The sequence below is a fragment of the Mauremys mutica genome, chromosome 6, assembly GCF_020497125.1.
Source record: "Mauremys mutica isolate MM-2020 ecotype Southern chromosome 6, ASM2049712v1, whole genome shotgun sequence".
In the NCBI taxonomy this organism is placed as follows: Eukaryota; Metazoa; Chordata; order Testudines; family Geoemydidae; genus Mauremys; species Mauremys mutica.
This window is the reverse complement of record NC_059077.1, coordinates 88,280,830-88,307,446: the sequence shown is the minus strand read 5'-3', so window position 1 is coordinate 88,307,446 and position 26,617 is coordinate 88,280,830. Positions and strand designations below refer to the sequence as shown.

At 40.2% G+C, this 26,617-nt stretch overlaps 1 protein-coding gene and 1 long non-coding RNA gene across 2 annotated transcripts in view; one reads left to right on the top strand and one right to left on the bottom strand.

Moving 5' to 3' along the window:
* The first annotated feature begins 5,774 nt into the window (after window positions 1-5,774).
* Window positions 5,775-26,617, top strand: part of SLC1A1 (solute carrier family 1 member 1) — a 70,651-nt gene continuing 49,808 nt past the window's right edge. The window contains exon 1 of the mRNA XM_045021997.1: window positions 5,775-5,867. Within this exon, the coding sequence (XP_044877932.1) occupies window positions 5,777-5,867 (91 nt within the window). The 5' untranslated portion in view covers window positions 5,775-5,776. The remainder of the gene's footprint in view (window positions 5,868-26,617) is intronic.
* The window catches only part of LOC123373161, a 76,379-nt gene continuing 67,223 nt past the window's right edge, over window positions 17,462-26,617 (bottom strand). The window contains exons 2-3 of the long non-coding RNA XR_006580591.1: window positions 22,109-22,317; window positions 17,462-20,692 (exon numbers count right to left, since the gene is read on the bottom strand). This is a non-coding gene — a long non-coding RNA (uncharacterized LOC123373161). The remainder of the gene's footprint in view (window positions 20,693-22,108; window positions 22,318-26,617) is intronic.

Genomic DNA, 26,617 nt, shown 5'->3' with positions numbered 1-26,617 from the left:
TTGTAACCAAGAGTGGTGGAAGCCAGAGTGGGGCTGTGGGACTGTAGACAGGCTGCAGAGCTCAGAGCTGCTGAACCAGGGTTGTCTAGCACACAGACACTTCAGTGTGTGACATGCATGATTGTAGGCTAGTTGTGAGCATCCCAGGCTGGGAGCTATAGCAGCAAAGCACTGTAAGTCACCCAGAGTTGTAGGGCAAGTGGTGACACAACCCCTCACTGGTCTGGATTGCTCCTCAAACCTAGTCACAATCTGATACATCTGGAGATCTTCATAGGTATGAACGTTTTCCCCAAAAGACAGGCTTGAATGAAATAACTATTAAAGAGTTCCCTATTGTCTCTCTATATTAAACATACTGAAAATTTCATCAAAGTCTTCCACACAACATTTAATAGTTATTCCAGAATGTCTTAATGTCACACAAAATTCAAGTGTCTTGTTTAAATAACATACAGCCTTTTGTTTTGCTCAGCAAGTGTGATCACTGGGTACACAAGCTATATGGTTGATTACCACCCAAATTATTCGGGGGGGGTCATTTTCCATAGCTTTGCTCATTTTTCAAATAACTTCAGTCTCTCAGGAGTGATCTATGAGCCTGTAATTCTTTTCCATTTATTGGGATACTTTTATTACAGATTCTTTTCTAGCTCCCCATACAGAAACTGCCAAGTTGAATCTACATCCAAGATCACAGAATCATAGAACTGTAGGACTGGAAGGGACCTTGAGAGGTCATCTAGTCCAGTCCCCTGCACTTATGGCAGGGCTAAGTATTATCTAGACCATCCCTGACAGGTGTTTGTGAAATCTCCGTCATTGGAGATTTTTAAGAGCAGGTTAGACAATCTCCCCAGGCAATTTATTCCAATGCTTAACTACCCAATCTCTGTCATTCTATAATAATAAGATGAATTTTTAAAAGCCTATTCATAAGAAAGTTTAGAACATCTCTATTTCACCTGCATAAGTCTCTTTTTAAATGATTCCTTAATTTTGTATGGATGCAATAAGTTATCCACATTGTGGTCTTAAGTTCATGACCACTGAAGTACATTTGATGAAGGCGGCAAACTATCTAATGTTTTAAGGTAGCAGGGTTCTATCCTGGCTTGATTAAATATTGTTAGGAACAGAAAACTAGCAAAATGGAGCAGAAGCAGTGTCCTACAATAGTAAATAAGAGGTACATGGATCTATTCAGTATGATCAAATAGGAATATTTGACATCTCACCAGAAAGTAAAATAGTGAAGAATATTTTAGGTTTATATGGCACATTTCTTTCTGAAAGATCCCAAAGCATTCACACGTTGTATAGCATAACGATTTAGATAATTATAAAGCTGTACAGCACCTCTGGAATGCATCTGCTTCCCAGGTGGCAAAGAATAGCCAATCAGCACACTGCCCAGTACTAAGGCCAAGGGCACTGGGGTAAAACCCTATTTCTTACCCCCAAAAAAGTGCTATGAAACCTTTAATGTCCACACAAAGAAGCAGACAGGATGTTGTTTTTAAGAAAAAAACAACAAGGAGTCCTTGTGGTACCTTAGAGACTCTCAAATTTATTTGGGCATAAGCTTTCGTGGGCCAAAACCCAAGAAAGATACTCATACACAGAGGAGACTGTGATGTTACACCCCATATTCTTCACAGAAATGTGTTTCTGATATGACTAAGTCTTAACTAAGATATATTTTATGCGAGATGGATCTTGTAAGGTATTGGAAAGGTTATGATTTATTGAATGTGATTATCCAATTTGTATGCATGTCATTTCTGTATATAAAGTTAAGAATATTGACTATGTAACAGTTACAACTGTGTGTATATTTGGGAGACACCCACCAGACAACCGGCCATCACAGCCTTGATGGGTCATCAGGAAGAAACAATAAGACTGTGAAGATACTAATCTCTCTCCTTCCTGATAGTGTCACAGCAATGTCCCAGGATGCCTATCAGGTCAGATGATAAGATCACCTGATACAAAGTGCCACCTTGAACACTGCTGGTCCTTTTCCTTGGTAGGGGGATGGGGATCAAACAACGGTTTCCTGCCTTTTAATCTGGACTCTCCTCCATTGCCTACCCAAGAAGAAGGGCTGCTGAAAGTACCTGAAGGGACAAAGGAATCAACCTGAGGTGAAAGGCCGGGGTGAGTCCAGACTGAGACAGGGGGTCCAGTCTGTAGAACAAATAACTGGAACTCTAAGCTACAGAAACTCTGCAACTTGCCTAAAATAACATTTAGGATGAGAAATTACTTCTTGAAACCAGTCTCTTCAAGATCTTAAGCTTAGTGTGCATGTTTTGTTTTATTTGCTCAGTAATCTGCTTTGTTCTGCTTGATATCCTTTATAATCACTTAAAATCTGCCTTTTATAGCTAATAAATTTGTTTTGTTTATTTTTCAACCCAGTTTGTGCAATTTCTAACCGGGGGGGGGGGGGGAGAAGTTGTGCATCTCTCTTCACATTGAGAGAGAGGGCAAATTTTTATGAGCTTGCGCTGTGCAGATCTTTCTATACAGCGCAAGACAATATCCCTTTGGGTTTGCACTCCAAGGGAGGTGGGCACCTAAGTGCTGGGGCACGTCCCTTAAACTGAGTCTTTCCAGAGCTGATCTCAGTGTCTGTGTCTTTCTGCAGCTGGGTCTGGCCCTGCCTGTGTGTGTGCTAGAGGAGACTTAAGAGCCTGGCTCAGCAAGACAGGGTAAAGAGGGCCCAGGGTGGCAGAACAGACGGGTTCAATGGTATCCTAGTACATCAGGTAGCACCTTAAAGTGGGGCAACCTGTCACAGAGATGTAATGGAACAATTTATTTTCCTCAGAACTGGGAGTTAGCCCTTCCAAAATGTAAATGTTTGATTTCAGGGAGCATAGTATTCTAAATGTAAACAGCTATTACCTCCAGCTCGAAGAAAGAGTAGTGCAATATAGACCTGTGTTCAGATAGCCATGCATAGAGAAAAGGTACATAAACAGAAAGGCTCACTTCCTTTTTCTGACTCTGTAGTCTTGAGGCTGGTTTAGTCAATACCCTTGTGCAAAGTGGGTGCAAAATTCAATCAAATCCTAATCCTTCACTCACTGATGGTGGAGATAGTGTACATCCATGGTGCACAAGGATTAAATGTCAATGCAAGGTGGAAGACAGTGGCAAACCAGGGCCGGAGTTTCAATGTTCTGCATGGACCTGCTTCTCTTGAAGCCAATGGGGTAAGTTCAGGCCCCATTGTCTTTTTCTTTTAGAGCAAGTCTACATTACAGCGCTACATCAGTGTAGCTGCACCGATGCAGCTGTGCTGCTGTAGCGTGTCTGGTGAAGACACACTATGCCGACAGGAGAGCGCTCTGATGTCAGCATAATTACTCCACCTCAGCAAGAAGCAGAAGCTATTTTAGCTGGAGAGCATCTCCCACCGACATAGCACCAATGTCGACAGCGCAAAACTTGCGTTGCTTGGGGGGAGGGGATATTTCACACCCTTGAGTGACATAAATTAGATTGATTTAAGTGGTAATGTAGACCTGCCCTCCGTCTTTTCTTTGATGTCAAATCACACTATACAGTACATGCTTATAGCAAAAACTATAAATTAGTGTCTTCATCTTTACTTAACTATTTCTTTGTTCAAAATTGTATTTGTTTTGCTGCTTCTTTGTTTTTTATAACACAAGTATTCTGCCAGCTTTCATTTTAAATTGTCTATAACCATTTTTATTTTTAATTAATCTAACATGATACTTATTCATCTGTTTCCTTTTGAATGATGAACCTGCAATAAAGTTAGTTGGGAAATTTCCATCTAAATTAAATAGATGATAAAATAGATTTCCCCCCCCAAAACATCTAAGTTTTCTACCTTCCAACTAGTTCTCCCACATAATCATTAATCTGTTCTGCATGGGAATAGCAAATCATCCAAAATTTATACTGGAAAAGTTTGTAAATTACAATGTCTAATTTAAGCAAATAACAAGAATAGTAGTAATTTGCCACCTCACATTCTGCACCACTACAGTTGAATCATTAGAAGATTCGGCTTGATGGTACCAGCCACTGTCTTTCCTATACTTGCCAACTGATTTAAACAAAATTGGAAAACCAAGCCAGAACCAATATATTTACAAATACATATTAGAGGAAGCCTTCCCATAGTCCCACTAGGCATGGGATCCTATTAATACATGCAATAATCACAGGGCTTTGGAGCTGTGCTCCGGCTCCACTCCAGCTCTATGCAAAAACCTGTAACTCCATTGCTCCGGATCTGCTCCGCACTCCAGCTCTGGGCTCTGCTCCAAAGCCCTGAATAATCATGCTTACAACATAGAATATTTTGCCCTTTTTTCTATTACAGTGTCAACATATCATATGAGAAAGTGAATAATGTTTCTTCAGACTTCTAATTTTTAAACTTACTAGGATAAAACCCCAGTAGAAAGTCCTATTCCCTTCTCTTCCCCTAACTTTTTCTGACATAAATGATGGAGCAGAGTATTTCACCATAACTGGAAAGTTTCCCTACTCAATGAAGCATTCCATAGGTAAGAACCAGTTACACCAGGAGTGAAGGTAAAGGAAAACCCCTACCCACCCAAAGACTGATTATATTTTGCATGTCTAGTATAACAATAACTTTGCCTGGGTGTGGCACGCTCCTCTCTCTGCCTCCAGTGCCTCCACTGCAGACTACTGCAGGCAGGAGTTGCTAGAGCTAAGCTTGCCATTGGTAATGGAGTGCAGTATATAGAGTAATTATGAGCAGTCTTTGAGTGGGTGGGGGTTTTCCTTTACCTTCACTCCTGGTGTAACTGGTTCTTACCTATGGACGTATGTAGTAGTACTACATTGGGTTGACCACTTGGTCACCAGAAGTGGTCTACAGCCAACACTTGTGTAATCATTGTGTGTCACTAGTCTGAGTCAGACTCTTGGGTTATATCTACACTGCAATTAGACACCCATGGCTGGCCCATGCTTTAATTACAGAGTAGAGTTAGGGCTTGGGGTGGAGTCTGACCTCTGGGACCATCCCAGGAGCCGAAAGCCCAGGCTCCTGAACGTCTACACAGCAAACAGCCCCTTAGCCGAGTGCCAAGAGCTGGAGTCAGCTGGCAAAGGCCAGCGCATGTGTCTAATGGCAGGGCAGACATACCCTTGGACAGGACAAGCCAGCTTTAGGAAAATGTTTACTATTTTCCCCTAGTCCAGCTCACTGAAATGGCCTTTAAGACATGTCCCTATTGTTCTTCCCAAGGAAGGCAATGCAGGGGTAAAGGCCAGTGGTGGAAGGGGTTTGTGAGGGTCTGGAAGAAAAGTGGGGGTGGGGGAAGAAAAGTGGAGAGATTTGTGAGCGCAGGAGGAGAAGTGGGGGGGGGGCACTAAAGACAACTTCCCTGGGTGCCCCCAGCTTCTCCTGCCAGTCTGTATAACTTACAGCGGGCGGCTGGTCCGGGGCTGACACCGGTGTGCGCTTGGGCTGTGTGGGTGCAGGGCTGGCGAGGCGGGAGCGCAGGGCTGGGGCGCGGCCAGGTGTGTCTGTCTCCTGCCTCCGCCCCACGCTCCCTCCTCCCGCGCCGGGGAGCCGCAGAGCGCAGTAGCGGCCACACGGGCGGAGCGGCGGTGGCAGCGGCAGCAGCAGCAGCAGCAGCAGGAGGCGCCGAGCTCGCAGCGCAGCAGCAGAGCTCCGCTCAGCGCGCACACCCCGCGGCTCAGCCCCGGCCGCCCGAGAGCCGCCGCCGCCGCTGCCGCCGCTGCCGCGATGGCGAGGAAAGGCAGGAGGAGCTGCGACTGCCGGCGCTTCCTGAGGAACAACTGGCTGCTGCTCAGCACCGTCTGCGCCGTGGTGCTGGGTGAGTGGGGCCGGGCTGCGGGAGCTGCGGCATCCGCCCGGGCTGGGCTTGGGAGGATGCTGCTTCCAGCCAGGCGAGGAGGCAGCAGGGTGATTTCCGCGGCCCAGCCGCAGAGACCCCAGCCCCATCCCTCCCTCCAGCTATTCCTCTCCTGCCTCGTGGCTAAGCCCTGCTCTTCATCGTGGTCTTCAAAAGGGGGAGGGGGATAAAGGGCCGCTCTAACAGTCCCCCATCCACGCAGCCCCGGGGGGCTTACAGTCCGAATTCTCCCACCCCCAAATACCTTCCCTTGGGGCTTTCTGGAGCATGTCTCCGTGGAAACAGCTGCAGGAGAATCAGCATCCTAGTTTAGCCAGGCAGCGGCACGTTTGTGATGATGCTGATGAATGTTACGATCTCGCAGCGCAGCAATCCGATTACCGTATTTTACATTCACACGGTGTGTGTGTGGGGGCCAGTGCTGGAATGCCAGTAATGACAGGGATTCATTTCTATAGCACTGCCTACCCAGGGGCCCTATCCTGCGTTCCTTATGCACCAAAACGTTACTATTAAAATCAAGGGCGCTTTGGGTACACAAGGAATGGAAGATCCAGGCCCTAAAAGTCTTTCCTGAATGTCTGGCACAGGCACATTTTTGCTTTAATTCTCCTTCCTGGCATATATCACGGATAATCTTCCCTCCCCCAAGATGGAGAGTTCTTTCAGTGTAATTATTTACCGAGGCAGACACTTCAATCTCATGTAGGCAGGCTCTCTTTCAGCTTCGACTTGCCTCACTGTAAAATAAATAAATAAAGACCCTCCGTGGTTTTCCTGCCAGGATTTGCTAAATAATTAATTTGTCATCTCATTTACTTGACAGATTGTATGGTGGATTGTTAGAAGTGGAAATTACTCTTATGTAGCCAATGCACTTCTCATAAAATATTAACACCTGTTAATGACAGAAACTTAAAATAATTAATAATAATTTGAGACAAATTGATGTCAGACTGAATAAATATTTTTCTGTTCCTGCATATTGGCTTTCTTGTTGGTTAAATTGTTTTTCAAGGTTAATGACAGAATATAATCATTACACTATAAAAATAAAACCACAGCTTGAACTTTGCTGTTCTGCTTGTTAAAAACAGAAGTTTTACACAAATTAAATAAACCAATTGCTGTTATAGCCACAACAAGAAAGGGGGGGGAGAGAAGTATTATGGACTCTCCTAAAATTTGATAGTATGCTTATCTAGCCCCTGTCTATGCCTTTTCTGCTACTTCATCACAGTCTCCAATATTTATGCCACAAACTTTGAATAATAAAAATATAATTAATAGGCCTCTGAAATTTTTTCAGTCTGACATGAAAAATCTGCAAACGTATCTTCTGTATCAATAGGGGGTTTAAAATGTCATGGGAATGTAATGCTCATTAGTGGTATCAGACTGATAGACCCTGAAAAATTGAAGTCATTTGTGTATCCACACTACAGGTGCAACACACCGCAAGAAGCTTCCGCATACAGACTTGTCAGCGTGCCTCAAATCTGACAAGAGAGACCTCCTCTAGATAAAGAGGGGAGTTCGTTCTCAATGGCCCATTCAGTGTTAGGCCTGTAGGTTGAGGCTGTAAACAAAGATGCAAACAGCGGTGGTGTTTTTTGTATTTGAGCATCTGCCTATCCAGGTCACAGGCCACTGAACTTTTGGTAATCTCTGATGCTTAGTTTGTGCCAGCGTCCTACAGTGAAAAATTCTGCTTTTTGTTACCAATCCAATGTGCCATCTAGTTCCCTCTAAAGTGGTTTCAAATGGATTTCAATATTTTAGGGAAGGATCATCTTTTTTTCCCCCGAGGAAAAAATGGCATGAATTTCTGCAAATCAGAGAATGTGACCAGAGTGGCTGAAAGGGTGGTTATTCAAGTTTTGCATGACACATTTAAAGATATTTTTGCATGAAATATAATACTTGTCACTGGCATATCTCCCACCCGTTTTTTTCTGGTTATTATTTTATGACTTTTTAGATGAGGACAGCATCCTTTACTTTTTTGCTCCTACACAGATATGTTGCTTCCATTGTTTTATTACTTACATTTGCCTTTGGACATTTTTTGTTTTTTTCAGATTACTTAGTAAATTATTTGAAGTATGTGTGTGTTTGCAGGGGTATAATTATTATTATTATTTTGTGACTCCCCCCATACTCTAATCTGGAGATAAAATCAGTTTATGTCCTCATGCATGTTTTTGTGTGTGTGTGTTGTCATCTAAGGGCTAGATTTTCAAAATATCTGTGCTCAGTTAGGCACTACAATAAGTGGCCAGATTTTGAAAAGAGGTCATTACACTGGATGCTGAGCTCTATATACACCACCACTATTTGTTAATTATTATTATTACCCACACACAGTTATTGTTCTCAGATATGTTTTTCATGAACTGAACTAGTTATTTCCTAATTATAGAAATGCTACCAAACAATATTCATTTTCACATTAGCGTCAACAAATAGAACTGAAATTTATGGCCTGACTGCAACCCCAGGTAAGCAAAATGCCTGCTGACTCCAAGGGGAGTTATACAGTGCAAGAGTTAAACGAGGTGCCAAAATATTGAGGTTGAGTGATGTCGGAATTATGGGGAAGACTTTCAGATTACAAATAGGGGGCGTACATGCAAATTCCGTATGTGCCTTTGAAAATCAACAGACTAGAACCTTAGTCTGCTTTTTTGATTAGTTACAAAATGACATAATATTAACGGAGTAAATCAGCTTGATATAAAGCGATCTTAATCTTCAGGAACAAAGTTGCCTATTGCAACAAGCTGCATGATATCTGCTATATTTTTTATGTTTCTTGGTGGTGGTATAACTTATATACCACAACATCAATAAAACCCTTATCAGAACAATTTAATTGTAATAATAAAATGTCATTTCCTTATTACAGTCTGAGGAATGTTTGCAATATACCAGTGGTTCTCAAACTTTTGTACTGGTGACACGTTTCACATAGCAAGCCTCTGAGTGCAACCCCCCTAATAAATTAAAAACACGTTTTTATATATTTAACACCATTTTAAATGCTGGAGGCAAAGCAGGGTTTGGGGGTGGAGGGTGACAGCTCGTGACCTCCCAGGTAATAACCTCACAACCCCCAACCCACAGTTTGAGAATCCCTGCAATATACCAAAACTCCATAAGTCTCAGAATTGTAAGCCTTTCTTAATTAAATTAGCAGACATACTGGTTTTCTGCATACTAGAGCACACAATTTAGTTAGGAAATAGCTTTTTTCTTTATAAAGATGGTTAGTTTGAAGGAGGAGTATAACATCCCATAAAGAGAAAGAGAATGTAATTCAGAGATCATTCTGATGATAGAAAAGATACCTGGCTTTTATAGAAAACTATATATATGGCAAGGGATGGATATGAATACTGCAAATTACTCAAAAGAATGTTTAAATTGTTAAACTATTTGGGGATGCAAGCATTTTATGGTGGTTTGATATAGCTTTTGCCAATCATCACTAAGGAAAATAAGTAAGCTAGAGAACAATATCACACTCACCTCTGGAGATTAAAAACAAAAACAAGAAAGGTTCAAGATTCTGGTGGGGTTTTCTTCCGCATACTTGTAATATAATGTGGGAAGCATTTATTTATCTGCCTGAGCTATTCATCTTTTCATATGAATAACCTTTTTCATTTTTAGAAACCCATCTTATGTAGTTTTGAATTTCTTTTTTTACAATCTGAAAAGAGATTTATGATCTGTGGTTTAAGATTTATGCAGAAAGCATTTTAGAAGCCTCATGCTCTTTTGTGTGTGAGTACATCCATCTGCATTAACTGAAGAGTAAGAATAAGGATTTTTTTAAAAAACGATTTGTGTTCAGAACTGTTTATTCTTAGTTTCTAAGAAATACTGTGTGTATTCAGTGAAATAACATAGACAACATGCTATAATTTTTCAGATTTCAAGCAGAAGAACTTTTTGGAACAATTTTGGTTGGATTTTTTATGTTTTAGTTTTTATTTGAAAATGACCCTTTGAATTAAAACAACAGACTGAAGTGATTATTTAGAAAGCATACTTTTTCTGGACTGGCTTACAGCTTTACAATCCAGACTGAGAAAAGGGTAAGAGCAGAGAAGGGACTGAACTGTCTCTCTGAGCGTCATGCTTGTGACTTTGAAATTTCCTTTTAACAAAAATATGTGTGCCTAAAATACAAATATTCAAGGAAAGAGCACAAGACTGGCCAAAGTGAATTCATTTATAAATTCAAAAGAAAGTTTACAGAAATTTTGTAGATTGTTTCTGTAGGTGAACCAGAGAGTTAATGCAGGTCAGATACCCTCTCTCTGTTTTAGCAGTTCACATTTCTTTGCCAGGGTAAGCAGTTACCAATAGTGCTACATTCGTGTTGTCTAATTGCAACACTACACAAAGGTGTGGAGGTAAGCAAGTTAATCTAGAACACTACAATGTTATTTATAGAGTGATTATATGTTTGGGTACCTGACATTACATAGGTAGTTATTTAACTAATCAAGAAAAAAGACAATCTGGTCTAATTCACTCCTGAACTTGAGAATGAAAAACAAACCTTCCCCTCCACCCCCACCATCTCCTGCAACATACACTAAATAAAGAGAGTCACAAAGCATATTAACTAAAGAGAATGAAGTCATTTTGCTTGGAGGACTTTTAGACAAGCAACTATCCCACTCTCCCCCTCCATATTGTGCATCTGCTTAAGAATCAAAGCAACATTGACAGGTCAAATTTGTCCCAAATGTAGATTTTGTAAAAATATTATTTTACAGAATTGAAGGCCAATAGCTAAGGAACCTATAAGAGAAAATGACGAGACTATTTTCATTCTCTAACCCCAGAGAAAATCAAAAGTAAACAAAGAGCATCCATGATGGAAGTTACTGTTAAAAATTCTTTCACTTCTCAAACTGTAACATTACATGGAACATGGCCAACAAGATTTTAAAAATATGTTTGCTATATTGACAATGCTGCTATATTGACAATTGATGGGACTGAGGATGGCAAGATTCCCCTTCCGTGGTCAATTTTATATCCCATTTACGAAAATGACTGTAACCACTGCATTTGTGAGAAGTGAGGAATAGAGTTTCTGTACTCTGCCATTAACTCCCTTCTTTTCTCCACACTACATCTGCCTATTCACTTAGACTACTTCCTGAATTCCCAAACAGAACTCAGACTATAATGGTGGCCACTAAACAGTTAACATTTCTTACAGTCACCACATGCGAGGAAAGGAGATGATCAAAGAAGGCCAAAACATATGGCAGGGGTTAAAGAAGAGCTGGGAATGGGGTGTGGTAGGGTTTAGGGAAGTAGCAGGAGCTGTCCATGGTAGTTAGGAAGGCACAGCAATGGGAAAGAGACAGAAAATGGGTTGGGAGAGGGGGAGAAGGGTTGAGGAAACAGAGGAGGGGAAGGCAGCATAATAAGTGGGAATATAGTTGATGGGGAGAGCAGAGAAGAGAGCAGGGAGAAGAAGACATGCTTCTCTGCAAAGCACTTGTTAGCCAGAACCATGGAATCCTGCCAGAGGGAAAAAACAAAGAAAACTAAATTGAGAATCCTTGGTTCATCTCCATGCTGGAGGCAGGAGAGAAATGAGCTCATTGAAGGCCTGATCCTGCACCATTGAAGCGAATGGGAATTTGGTCCTTGACTTCAATGAGCATGGGATCAGAGCCTTAGCTTGTCCAATCTTTTTATGAGAAGCATTACATCACTAATGCCATGTTTGTTTTCCCACCTTCATCTCCTTGGAGGAGGATATGTGCTAGGAGAAGAGACACTGGAGTAAATAAAAACAGTGTAATTAATGGTGAATTACAGAGCTATAATTCCTGCTCAGGATTTTGATTATTATACAAACTACAGGCGCTTCATTTCTGTTTTTAACAGTATCACTTCAGTAGTATCATAGGCCCAAATTCACCATTGCCCATTATTTATTCTAAAATTAAAATATGATTATTTTATATTTCATAGTAGTGACATATGTCTGTCTGATATCGTACACACAAAAATACATTAAAAGAACAGTAAGGCTGCAAAATCAAGCACTCAACAGTTAGGAAGTGCTAGAACTAAAGCTGCTTGTGCAACCTTAATTTGGCCTCCTTGTGTGTATGCATTGTGCTACAGTCTTTAATTATACAATAACATATTACTATTTCCTCTGGACCCCTGCTTGATTCAGTGCACAGGATGGATTGTACATCCTTAATGAGTAGAGAGTCAATATTTTATTGTCTTTTCATTGAACAATGTCTGACCCCATGGCTTATTTACTGCACCGTATTCAAACCCTGTTCTGAAGGCAGAATTATTAATTTCCTCATGGGTTATTCCATAGCACTCATTGTAGTATCTCAGTGCTTCACAAGCATTACCTTATTTTCACACCACAATGAGATAAAGGGTGAAATTATCCCAGTTTTACAGATGGACAAGTGATGCACAGAGAGATTAAGGTAAAACTATCCAGTAATTGTGGGTGCTCAATTTAAGAACCTTAGGACTCAATTTTGCAGTGTACTTAGCATTATATAGCACTTTGTATATTCAAAGCCTAACTCCCATTGTCTTCAGTTGCAGAAGTAAGTCCTCAGCTACCTGACATGGAAATTTTCAACATTAACAGTTAAAATTTGGCAAAGTTATAAGCAACTGAAAATAGGGCCTTATACTGGGATGAGTCAGGAACCCTTAATAATAGACAGAGTCAGAGAAGGGATAATGTGTGGGATAATGATGACGACACCTCATCTTTCAGGGATAAGATTACAAAATAGACTTTGGTTTCACGTCACTTATTAGACCTCCATTTTCCATTGGCCAATTAGTCACTCTTTGTAGTCATACATATTTTGTCCTGAGATCTCCCTGATACAGTTTAGCAAGGCAGTCCCTGGTATCAAAAAGGTTGAGAAACACTGTATCTGACAAAGGAAGGAAGTGTTATAATGAGGAAATTTACTTTTAGAGTAGCTGTGTAACTTCATCAACTCATTTATGAGTAAGGCTCCGTGTCTGTGATGGAGGTCATGGATTCCATGACTTTCTGTGACCTCCGTGACTTCTGTGTCGGTTGGTGCAGCTGGCTCTGGGGCTGCCCGAGCAGATCAGTTTTAGTTATGGGGTATATAGTACAAGTCATGAACAAGTCACAGGACATGAATTTTTGTTTACTGTCCATGACTTTTATTAAAAATGCCTGTGACTGAAATGTAGCCTTATTTATGAGATAGGAAACACAAAAATTCCACCTTGATTTGGGAAGGGTTAAAGATAAAAAGAAAATTAACCCCTCTGTAGCTGCAGTTGATGGGAGTGTCCAGCCAATCAGCAAGACTCTCCTCAACCTTAATACTCTAAGATGATAATGTATCAACAGGCACTTGGGAATGTGTACAACTTCTGATTATTTCTTTATAGAGCAACCTTTACTTTGCTGTTATCAATGTTTTTATCATTTATTTTTACTACCATTGTGCCCAGAGCTCCCAAGCAAGATCAGGGTCTCAGTGTGCTGGGTGCCATACATACACATGGTAGAAGATCTTTCCAGTCCTGAAAAGTTTACAATCTAGACAAGACAGACAAATGGGGGGGAGAAAGGAAACACTGTTATCCTCATATTACATATTGGGAACTGAGGCACAAACAGATTAAGGACCAGAGCCCACTGAAGTTAAAGGGAGTTTTTTCAGACTCTGGGTTACACAAGGAGTCTATGGCAGACCTGAGAAATGAACCCAAATCTCCTGAGTCCCTGTTAAAAAGGGGAAAATCTTGTTAAACAGATGCTGGAGGAAAAAAAGAGTTTACCTACGATTTTGAGGAGAAACACAGCCTTTCTTCAAAGTAAAAATACTAGTTTGACAATCTTCCATGGGACATGTTCATTTAAGAAAACACGGTGTGAAAATCTCATTGCCAAGGGCATGAGACTCTGCCTCTGGGTGTAATTATATCTACTAAATTTTCTTACAAATGCCACTAATTAAATAGAGAGACAAGGTGGGTGAGGTGTAGTATCTTTTATTGGATCAACTTCTGTTGGCAAGAGAGAGAAGCTTTCGAGCTACACAGGGCTCTTCTTCAAAATTTAGTAGGAGTGCTACGTATTTAATCATTGAAGGGCCTGCTGCAGTCAAATGTAACCATGGCTTCATGAGTTGAGCAAGCCCAGAAGGCCATAGATGCTGAATTAGTGGCAGGTCATCTATGTAGGAAGAGGAGCAATCAACTATAAAAAAAAATAGCCTTATATATTTGGGCCACAGAGCCCTATCCAGGGAAAGGATCATTCTACCATGAATGCGTCCTACCCTTGGAGTAAACTCACTGCCTGACCTGAGGTGATACTGCTGGGGGTGTTCTCTGTAGGTATATATATCTTCTTACTATATGTTCCATTCTATGCATCTGATGAAAGTGGGCTGTAGCCCACGAAAGCTTATGCTCAAATAAATGTGTTAGTCTCTAAGGTGCCACAAGGACTCCTGTTCTTTTTGCAGATACAGACTAACACAGATGCTACTCTGAAACTAAATCATGTTTTCTTTATTTAAAAAACATTTTAAATTTCTACATGTGTGTTTTTGAATATGGGGAGCATGGGTTTTTCCCAGCCACTGCAGTCTTGGTGGATGGGGGCTACCCCTTATTAGGAAAAATCCTTTCCGCCCCATCCCTGTTCAATCTCTTTTATTTTTAAAGGTGGGTGAGACTTTTGTCTGTTGTCAGCATCTGTTTAACAAGGTTCCCCCCCAGTTTTTCCTCCTTCTTTCCAGCTACCAGGAATTGAACTGTTAGCTTCGAATATCCTCAGACATTTGGCCCCTATAAAGTTGAGTTGTTCTCTGAAAACTGCCTGTAGAAACGGCACAGGGAGATCCATGTCTACATTGTCTACACTGGGAGAAAAAAAAAACAAGTGTGTTCTTAATGTGGGTTAAAACAGCAGTGTTGCCATGTCTTCACTGTTCTAACTTAGGTTAGTAGTTTGAGTTCAACCTCAGGCTCCCCTACAGGCTTTAACTCGAGCTGCTAAGAGCTCAGTATTTGCAATTTCCATTTCCTTGTTCTGTTATCTCTGGGGTTCCCTTTATCTTGGCTTTTCTCCTGAACCATTTCTGTGTACTTGCAAAACACAGCATGAAGCATATAAAAGAGGATGAACCATCTTTGGAAACACATTTGTGAAAACAGAACTGTTCCTATTTTTGTGATTAGGACAAAACAAAGAGATTATGATAAAGCAAGTGAATTACTGTCTGATAGGTTCATGATAATGTTGGTTCTCCATTAAACATCTGATATTCACTTCCTTTCTTTAAATCTTCAAATACATCTTTTATTAATTTGGAATTTTTAATGAATGCAAACCAGACATCCTGAGTCGACAGTTAGTCTGGAAGTTTAATGAGAGGTTTCAGTTTCTTCCTGCTGTGATACTACGTGTAACACAGTAGTACCTCTTTAAACAGCTGTGATGCTTGTCTCCCTTTCCTTCTCCAAAACTCAGTACAATTCAATTCAATTAATTTATACATAGTAGCACAGAAAGACAGAATCTGTGCTGTGAGTAACAAAACACAATCTCTAAAAGAGACTTTGGATTGACTATTAAGACACAAAACAGACTGTGGATGGCTTTATTTCAAAGTTTCACACTAGTGTTGAGGTTCGAAAAGCATCCTCAGACTAGAAATTTATCTACAGAACAAAAGCAAAGATAATTGAAGTTAAACTCAGTTCCTTTGCTGTCTGACAAGAAGTTCTGAAACTTTTTTTTTCAAAGCAAGATTTGTTTATTGATTTGACAATTAAAACATTCCCCTGCCTCTCATGTAAATTGGCTTTTTATTAGGGCTGTCAAGTGATTTAAAAAATTAATCTCAATTAATAGCATGATTAATCGCACTGTTAAACAATAATAGAATACTAGGTCTGTCAAGCGATTAAAAAAATCGCAATTGCGTGATTAAAAAATTAATCGCAATTAATCGTGCTGTTAATAATAGAATACCATTTATTTAAATATTTTTGGATGTTTTCTACATTTTGAAATATATTGATTTCAATTACAACACAGAATACAAAGTGTACAGTGCTCACTTTATATTTATTTTTATTACAAATATTTGCACTGTAAAAAACAAAAGAAATAGTATATTTCAATTCATCTAATATTAACTCCTGTAATGCAATCTCTTCTTTATGACGGTTTAACTAACAGATGTAGACTTATGTAAAAATAAAACTGCATTCAAAAATAAAACAATGTAAAACTTTAGAGCCACTTGGTCCTACTTCAGCCAATCGCTCAGATAAACAAGTTTGTTTACATTTGCAGGAGATAATGCTGCCCACTTCTGGTTTACAATGTCACCTGAAAGTGAGAACAGGCGTTTGGATGGAACTGTTGTAACCGGCATCACAAGATATTTATGTGCCAGATGCACTAAAAATTCTTATGTCCCTTCATGTTTCAACCACCATTCCAGAGGACATGCGTCCATGCTGATGACGGGTTCTGCTCGATAATGATCCAAAGCAAAGCGGACCGACGCATGTTCATTTTCATCATCTGAATCAGATGCCACCAGCATCTGGTTTTCTTTTTTGGTGGTTCAGGTTCTATATTTTCCTCATCGAAATATTGCTCTTTTAAGACTTCTGAAAGCATGCTCCACACCTCGTCCCCCTCAGATTTTGGAAGGCACTTCAGATGCTTAAACCTGCAGTCGAGTGCTGTAGCTATTTTTATAAATCTCCCATTGGTACCTTCTTTGCGTTTTGTCAAATCTGCAGTGAAAGTGTTTGTAAATCAAACAACATGTGCTGGGTCATCATCTGAGACTGCTATAACATGAAATATATGGCAGACTGTAGGTAAAACAGAATAGGAGATATAAAATTCTCCCCCAAGGAGTTCAGTAACAAATTTAATTAACGCATTATTTTTTTTTAACTAATACCGCCAGCATGGAAGCATGTCCTCTGGAAGGTTAGCTGAAACATGAAGGGGCATACAAATGTTTAGCATATCTGGCATGCAAATACCTTGCAGAGCGGGCTACAAAAGAGCCATGCAAATGCATGTTCTCACTTTCAGGTGACATTGTAAATAAGAAGCAGGCAGCAGTATCTCCTGTAAATGTAAACAAACTTGTTTGTCTTAGCGATTGATTGGCTGAACAAGAAGTAGGACTGAGTGGACTTGTAGGCTCTAAAGTTTTACATTGTTTTATTTTTGAATGCAGTTATTTTTTGTACATAATTCTACATCTGTAAGTTCAACTTTCATGATAAAGAAATTGCACTACAGTACTTGTATTAGGTGAATTGAAAAATACTATTTCTTGTTTTTTACAGTGCAAATATTTGTAATAAAAAATAAATATAAATTGAGCACTGTACACTTTGTATTCTGTGTTGCAATTGAAATCAATATATTTGAAAATGTAGAAAACATCCAAAAATATTTAATACATTTCAATTGGTATTCTATTGTTTAACAGTGCAATTAATCATGATTTATTTTTGGGGTTAATTGCGTGAGTTAACTGCAATTAATTGACAGCCCTATTTTGTACATGAAACTTCAGGCCTAGATCCACATGCAGAGTTCAAACTGATGAGCAATTTGGACATATAGATAAAGAACTTTATAAGAATTTTTCAATAGAGGGAGATTTGGAAAGAATGACTCTTAGGTGCCTTTCCATGCCATAAAAACCAAAATAGAGTAAAGCCACTGAAATTGATGGATCATTCCTCCCCTACCTGAAGAGCAATAAGACCACCAGTAAAATATTTCCTACCACTGATTTCCCACTGACTGTCTAAAAGAACCTCTGTAGGACTCCTGGTGCTGTTTTCCCATTCCACAAAAATATAAAGACACCTTCTGCCCATATGCCCCAGTAAACACAGATAATGCACCAATTGAGGCTAATCACAGATATTTGCATTGTAATCTACCTCTTCCTTTTCCAGAAACACTGTAGCATTCTTGCATCTGACCCTTGCAAGCAATACCTCATCTGATGAGTACATATAGTCTCATGCCTTTAATTGCTTTCTAATGCTGAAGGGCATAACTATAACAGATTAAAAAATTGCCAGAGTCCAATTCATTTTTTTAAAATTGTTCCTCGTTCGAAGTGTTTCACATTCCATGCTTACTAGTTGACATCTTGAGAGACAGAGTGTAACACATCATGTCCATTTACAAAGATTACAAATTTTCCAACCCTAACACTTTCACAATATATTGCAAAACAAACATTTCTCAGACCTCGACACCTTTTAGGAATCACAAGCAAACTGACCTTGCTTAATCAGAACTCCATTTCTAGGTCATCTCTTTGATTTCTCAACTTTGCTGTAGGGATTAGTTTGAGTAATAGTTTCTCTACACGTCACTATCGTGTGTCTTCAGTCTCTTACTAAACAGCCTTTCCAATCTCAACTATTATAGCCAGAATAAAAAATTTTAAAAAAATCATTCGGCATCAAATGAAACATTTTTTTTATTTTGAGCTTTGTATGTTTTAGTTGTTTTTTCATTATATTAAATGAGATTTCTAAATAAAAAGCCATTTCCAGCTGAAAAATTAAAACGGTTCATTTAGAACTTGTCAGAATTAAAATGTTTTTATTTTGGGGGAGAGGTGTTTTTTTATTTTTTTAAGAAACACAGACAATTTGGTGAAACCCATATGAATTCACAAAATGTTTTGGTGTCACCAAATTTGCATTTTTCACTGAAAAATGGTTCGGTCAAAGATTTTTGCCCTGCTGTACTCAGGAGAGGGCAAGTAGATTTGCCAGTCAATAGTTGAAGCCATGTGAGTGGAGGAGATTCTCCAAAGAAAGGGTGTAAAGTGAGATGGGAAGAAGGCTAAGAACAGAGACAGATGGTGAGTAACTCAAAGCTGATAAGCTCGTCTCCTGCAGACTGGAAGCTGAAATGAATACTATGTCTTGAGAAGACCCAGGTTTATTATTTGTCATCTATCTAGTCCTAGTAATCAAGAATAATTAATGACCAAAATAAAATTTAAAAATATCACATTGAATGACATCAGATTTTTAGAACAACAAAAATAGAGGTCTGAAACCAATAGGTCACTAGAGTTGTTATCTTGACCCATCCAAAATAACTCATTAGGGGAAGCACGGAGATCTGATTGTTGGGAAATAAGCACGTTTTTCAGATTATATTTGAAATTATTTTGTAATAAAAACAAAGTGTTCATTATGTTGTGGCTATAAATATTTTACTTATTTGGCTGTCTGTAGGGATTCATTAGTTTTGTTCTATTTTCAGGTTGTGTTTGATCTATACAAAGAGCAAAAACGTATCTCTGGTGTAACTCATTGACTTCACTGGAGTTACATCATGAATGAACTTGACACCAAATAACTATGCTGTAAAGTTTTCATTATGTTGCTGAACAATGTCCATATTCAGATTAAATCTAAGGAGCAGTTCTCACATCTTTAGGAAATGTATGTACATGTATATACAGCACAGAGAAAGTCCCCATGGATAAAACCCCATTCTGTCCTTCACTTTACCCTAACTTCCCAGCAGTATTGTTTTATCTCAGTATTCTGAGCTACACATTTTAAATATTTGGAAGTGGAGTGAATATAGAGTCTGCCTATGTCATATGTAAGTTCTTTGGGGCAGTGACTATCTTTTTGTTCTGTGTTTTTACAGTGCCTAGGGCAATGGGGTCACAGGCCATGACTCTATGGCTCCTAGGTGATACAGTAATACAAATAATAATAATTATTCAGATAGAGGGAAGCTAAGTTTACAGTGAACAGAAAAGACATTCAGGTGGTCTAAATGAACTGCAATGTAAACATTACAGTCTGGTCATAATAGCAGCATTGCAAAACTCTGCTCATCCCTAGTCCTGGAGACATTCTTTCTCCCTCTCTACATGGGCAAATAAAGTATTTTTTAAAACAATCATCCTCGGTGTGTGATAGGTGGATGAGTAGAATGTGTGGCTTGGCGGCTAAATTTTAATGCAAGGCTGCCTTATAGTGAAGTTGTTTTGAAAAAAAGTAACTTTGCTACAAGCCAAATCTTGGCCAAGTGTCTCTGTGATGTGGAATGTGGCTGGAAACTGCATGGCTCTCTGGTTGCAGAGGCCTACACCCGTTCTGTGAGTGAGGGGAACACCTCAGTGGTTACCACATAGTGCTTCTGTAGTACCCAACTTTTCCCCTCAACAGAACTCCACCTCACCTGCATTCATGGGGAGCACTGTACATTCAGAGCTTCTGACTCTAGGCTCTTGGGCAGCTGGTTCCGCCCCAAGTGATTGACAGTTTGTGCATAGGTGCTAGAAGTAGGGCTGCTGCTGCATCCGCTAGGTTGAAGTGGTTTCCATCATATACAGGGTTTACAGTTTGGTTAAATGGCTCTCTGCACCCTCACTATGCAAATTGTTCCAGCACGTGTGAGATTGTGCACAGGAACTTACATGGGCTTTCCTGAAGACAATCTGCACCTGTGGCTGAATTGTTAGAGGGCACAAGCAGGGTCCACCAGGCTAAAGAACCCATTATGCCTCCCTGTTCATTTCCCAGCAACATACCCATCATTTATTTATTTTTTTTAAAATAAGGATCCGGCTTTTGTTCTCCTCTCTTTCTTCATAGTATCTCCATGAGGAAAGTGCAGTCATGGGGGTCCAGTAGCCTCCATGTAGAGAATCTGTGGAGAGCTGCAGGAGTAAAACAGGGGATTTTATTTACCCAAGATGAACTTCCCTTTCTTTCCCAGAGCATGTTTGCACTGCCACCTGTGGAACAGGTGTAGAGCCCCTCCATCCCTCTCCAGTCTTCAGCTGACTAGCCACATTGGGCTGGTGTGCTGCCAGGCTACAGGCATAAGAATTTCATGGGTTACTCCATCAAAACCATGAGCTACTTCAGCAGAAGCATAGGCCAGGGTTTGGAGCTGTAAAAGGGTTTTACTGTACACATCTTTCTAAAGCAAATTGGTAGTTTGGAAGATGCCAGCATTCTGAGGGTAAAAATCTGTTACTGCAATTTTAAAAATTGCTGGTGAGACTAAACCCTGACTTTGCGGGCCCATGCAGCTTTCTAGAGGCTCTCAGAATCTTGCCTGTGTTACATCAGCATCGGTATCTTTATCATAAAAGGCACTAGTTGTCAAGTAACATGCAAAACAAATCTGAGCAGAGATGAATTAAGAGGTTTATTGTAATCACTTGTTACACACCTAGATTTTAGTACAATGTTGTTGCACTGGATACACCTGAGTGATTAAAAGTTAGCCAAACTATTATAAATCCTCTAGTAAGACCAGAAACAACATGGACCTTTATAAAATATTAATGAAGGAGAGCAGATTCTCTTGCAAAGTGAAACAAGTTGCCTGTCCATGTTGCAGTCTAACATGTTAAAGCTGAACAGTTTTTGTATTGTCTTTCAAAAGATGTCAGTTAACAGTGGTTCCTAAACTTGTCAATCCTATGAATGGTTAATCATAAAAAATAAACCATTTAATGACACTGTTGATATGAAAAAAACAGAACAAAACTTTGTCCGCTACAAAGAATATACACAAAGCTGTCACAAGATGTATATTACTGTGGTCATGCTTCCGCAGCAGGGGTGGGCAAACTTTTTGGCCCGAGGGCAACATCGGGGTATGGAAATTGTGCGGCGGCCATGAATGCTCACAAAATTTGGGGCTGGGGCATGGGAGGGGGTGAGGGCTTCGGCTGGGGGTGTGGGTTCTGGGGTATGGCTGGGGATGAGGAGTTGGGGGTTCAGGAGGATATTCTGGGCTGAGACCAAGGGGTTCAGAGGGCAGGAGGGGGATCAGGGCTGGGACAGGCGATTGGGGCATGGGAGGGGGTTGGGCTGCAGGCTCCAGGCATCATTTGCCTCAAGCAGCTCCTGGAAGCAGCACCATAAACTGTTGCTAGATTAGCATCTAACACAATGTAACAACAATACAAAGGAAATCGCGTCAGTCACTCCTACCATATCACCTGGGCAAATGGAAAATGGTAGATACATTAGAGGATTTGTGCCTCCTAATTCAAGGCCAGATTAGAGTTGGGCCATATGTGGATATACAGGAGGGAGTGCAAGGAGCCTTTACTCACCTCTTTTCTCTTGTGCAGCCCATGTAGAACCCACCCAACTATTGTCTTTGTGCTTGGAAGAAGTGCAGGGGCTGCTTCCTCCATGCAACCCCGAGGCCATGGCCCTGCCTTGTTGCACCAGGAGAGCTAGCTGACTGGCTGTGGAGATATGAAGGCACATGGCTGAAGTGATGTAGCTCCACAAAGGCCCCCATGTGCACAGCTGAGTCCTGAGGAAACAGGAGAATGTTGACAAGGCACCTCTTTTATTTTTTTAATAATTCCTAAATTTCTGTCATTTGCCAGATAACACAATGGTTAAAGGGAAGAAGCACTGTGACTGTAGTTATCTCCCTGCTAATGTTATGCACCAGTCCTAGAGAATGTTTCAAAAACAATAGCTATAAATAACAAGATGGAGAGACATACTTTAAAAGTGTGTCAGATTATGACAAACAGGTGAACGCCTACATGATGCCCCAAATGAGACAGACACATCTAAGTACCTGGTTTGCAGCTGCACCATTTAGAGGGTTCCCTAATCACAGCTTACCTAGTCTCTGAGGTTCATACCCACACAGAGCAGGCAGGTACTATCACCTACTTAGAGAGCTCCCATCCCTCACGGATTTTGAGAGGCCTCAGATTTGATAGGAGTAGCACCACAGTTCTGCTTTGCAGTGTAGCTAACTCCAGATGCTATCATTTCACATCATTTCCTGCTTCCTCTCCATTAGGCAGAGCTATAGGAGAAGCACAGGGTTCCCTCTTCAAAAGGCAGGACACCATACTCTACAACTTTCTGTGGTGGAGACTCTTTTGTGATGAATTGGTGGGTAGTTACCCTTTCTTATCACACCTACTGCTATTAGGGTTAGTAAATAATTGATTTTTTCATTTGCTGGCAGTTCCAAAAATATTTTCGGTGGGAGCTGGGGTGGGGCGGACATTGATTCTGGTTGAAGCCAATCCAGAAATTTAAAAAAAAAATTCAGTAAATCAAAAAAGTCTATTTTGGGTTAAATGAAATGTGCTGTGCCTGTGCATTTTTAAAGGGCTTGAGTCACAAAAGGGGAAGGGGAGGAGCCCATCTTAATAACCATTAGCCAACTAGTTATAGGTGCTCAACTGGGATGTGGGAGATCTTGCTTCAATTCTTTCTTCTGCCTGATGTGGAACAGGGATTTGAACTTCAGTCTCTTCCCATACAGGAGTTTGCCTAGGGTTGCCAATTTTGGTTGGACATATTCCTGGAGGTTTCATCACATGACACCTTAGTTAAATCCTTAGTTAAAATTAATCTTTAATTCCTGGAGACTCCAGCCCAACCCTGGAGGGTTGGCAACCCTAAGTGTGCCTGAATCATTGGCCTATGGGGTATTTTGGGGAAGAGGTGTCTCAATATCTCCTGTTGAAGTTGTTCCATTTTTATTTAAATAATTAAGTGGAGCAAGGAATTGAACCAAGAGCTCCTGCATCCCCTATTCTGCATCTTAAATACATCAGAAGCAGAAAGTCTGCTAAACAATCAGTGGGGCCACTGGACGATCGAGATGCTAAAGGAGCACTCAAAGATGATAAGGCCACTGCAGAGAAACTAAATGAATTCTTTGCATCAGTCTTCACTGTTGAGGATGTGAGGGAGATTCCCAAACCTGAGCCATTCTTTCTGGGTGACAGATCTAAGGAACTGTCCCAAATTGAGGTGTCATTAGAGGAGGTTTTGGAACAAATTGATAAATTAAACAGTAATAAGTCTCCAGGACCTGATGGTATTCACCCAAGAGTTCTGAAGGAACTTACATTTGAAATTACAGGATTATTAACTGTCATCTGTAACCTATCATTTAAATCAGCTTCTGTACCAAGTGACTGGAGGATAGCTAATGTGACGCCAATTTTTAAAAAGGGCTCCAGAGGTGACCCTGGCAACTGCAGGCCAGTAAGCCTCTCTTCAGTACTGGGAAAATTGGTTGAAACTATCGTAAAGAACAAAATTGTCAGACACATAGATGAATATAATTTGTTGGGAAATAGTCAACATGGTTTTTGTAAAGGGAAATCATGCCTCACCAATCTATTAGAATTCTTTGGGGGGGTCAAAAAGCATGCAGACAAAGGAGATCCAGTGGATACAGCGTATTTAGATTTTCAGAAAGCCTTTGACAAGGTCCCTCACCAAAGGCTCTTAAGCAAAATAAGCAGTCATGGATAAGAGGGAAGGTTCTCTCGTGGATTGGTAACTGGTTAAAAGATAGGAAACAAAGGGTAGGAATAAATGATCAGTTTTCAGAATGAAGAGAAGTAAATAGTGGTGTCCCTCAGGGATCTGTACTGGGCCCAGTCCTATTTAACATATTCATAAACGATCTGGAAAAAGGGGTAAACAGTGAGGTGGCAAAATTTGCAGATGATACAAAACTACTCAAGATAGTTAAGTCCCAGGCAGACTGCAAAGAGCTACAAAAGGATCTCACAAAACTGGGTGACTGGGCAATGAAATGGCAGATGAAATTTAATGTTGATAAATGCAAAGTAATGCACATTGGAAAACATAATCCTAACTATACATATACAATGATGAGGTCTAAATTAGCTGTTACCACTCAAGAAAGAGATCTTGGAGCCATTGTGGATAGTTCTCTGAAATCATCCACTCAATGTGCAAAGGCAGTCAAAAAAGCTAACAGAATGTTGGGAATCATCAAGAAAGGGATAGATAATAAGACAGAAAATATCATATTGCCTCTATATAAATCCATGGTACACCCACACCTTGAATATTGTGTGCAGATGTGGTCGCCCCATCTCAAAAAAGATATACTGGAACTGGAAAAGGTTCAGAAAAGGGCAACAAAAATGATTAGGGGTATAATACAGCTTCCATATGAGGAGAGATTAACAAGACTGGGACTTTTCAGGTTGGAAAAGAGGCGAATAAGGGGGGATATGATAGAGGTCTATAAAATCATGAGTGGTATAGAGAAAGTAAATACGGAAGTGTTATTTACGCCTTCTCGTAACCCAAGAACAAGGGGCCACCAAATGAAAATTAATAGGTAGCAGGTTTAAAACAAACACAAGAAAGTATTTTTTCACACAGCGCACTGTCAACCTCTGGAACTCTTTGCCAGAGGGTGTTGTGAAGGCCAATACTATAATGTGGTTCAAAAGGGAGCCAGATAGATTCATGGAAGATAGGTCCAACAATTGCCATTAGCCAAGATAGGCAGGAATGGTGTCCCTAGCCTCTGTTTGCCAGAAGCTGGGATTGGGTGACAGGGCATGGATCACTTGATGATTACCTGTTCTGTTCATTCCCTTTGGGGCACCTGGCATTGACCACTGTCAGAGGACAGAATACTGGGCTTGACGGACCTTTCGTCTGACCCAGAATGTCCGTTCTTATGAGTACCCTAAGAAGCAGACTATCAAGCAATTCTCATGCCCTCTTGCCCAATGACTATTCAAGTATTTTATAGAAAGTGGAACCACTGCAGCAGAAGTGGAATAACAAGACGGGAGAGAAGAAGAAAACACAACAGACTGAAACTTTGTCTACACTAGAGAGTTTCTACTGTTCCTAATATTGGTTCAGTTTAAAAGATGGTAGCAACAGCAATAACTATCCTCTAAATTTGATCAGAACAGGTCTAATCAACATAGTGTTAAAACACTGGTGTGTAAATGAATCTGTTCTATACTAGACTACATTTCCTATATTGCATTGCATTTCCCAAGGATAGAATTCCACAGTCAGAAAAGAGGTGCTGACATAATTCATGCTGATGACAGCTCAAAAAGGGATGGAACCTGTGATTCACAAATTCCAGTACATAGGCAAATATGTGCTGCCTACCAAAATTCCCCCATTACTTCAGTTGAATAAAGTATTCTTCTCACTTCCTGGTCCTAAATTGTAATGTAGCATTTCTAGCTCCATTTTTAATGGCTGTCCTATTTTAACTCCACAATGCGTTGAGGTGCTACACAAGTCATTAAGAATTAATTGCTGCTTGTCAGAATGTAGACTGAATAGGGAAGTGGCAGCACAGACATTTCAAAATACTACTGAGAGGTAAGCCTCTTCTATGGCATTGTCTGAGTTTCCAAAGCAAACAAACAAATTACATGGGTGAAAGACTGAGGAATCCCCACCCCCATCTTAAAAATTTGAAAAAATGGCATGTAGAAGTGGAATCTAAAAAAGTGGAGAGGGTAACAGAAGATCAGGGAAAACAACTTAAGAATGGTGACCCAATTCCACTTTTCAGTAACCTTATTAAATACATGGAAATCAAGAGGAGAAAATCACCCAGATATATAACCATTTCATGAGTAAGTCACCATCTGGGATAATTAAAAAGACACTGTTCAAAGACATTTTTGTCACTGTTCTTACAAGTAACACCTAAGATGACTGTAACTGAAAGAGATTAAAGGAAAAGAAATATTTTCCCTATTTTTCAACTTGCTTGCCATGTGCCTCTGACAGCTCTTTGGGTATAATCTGTTCCCTTTTCCCCCTGT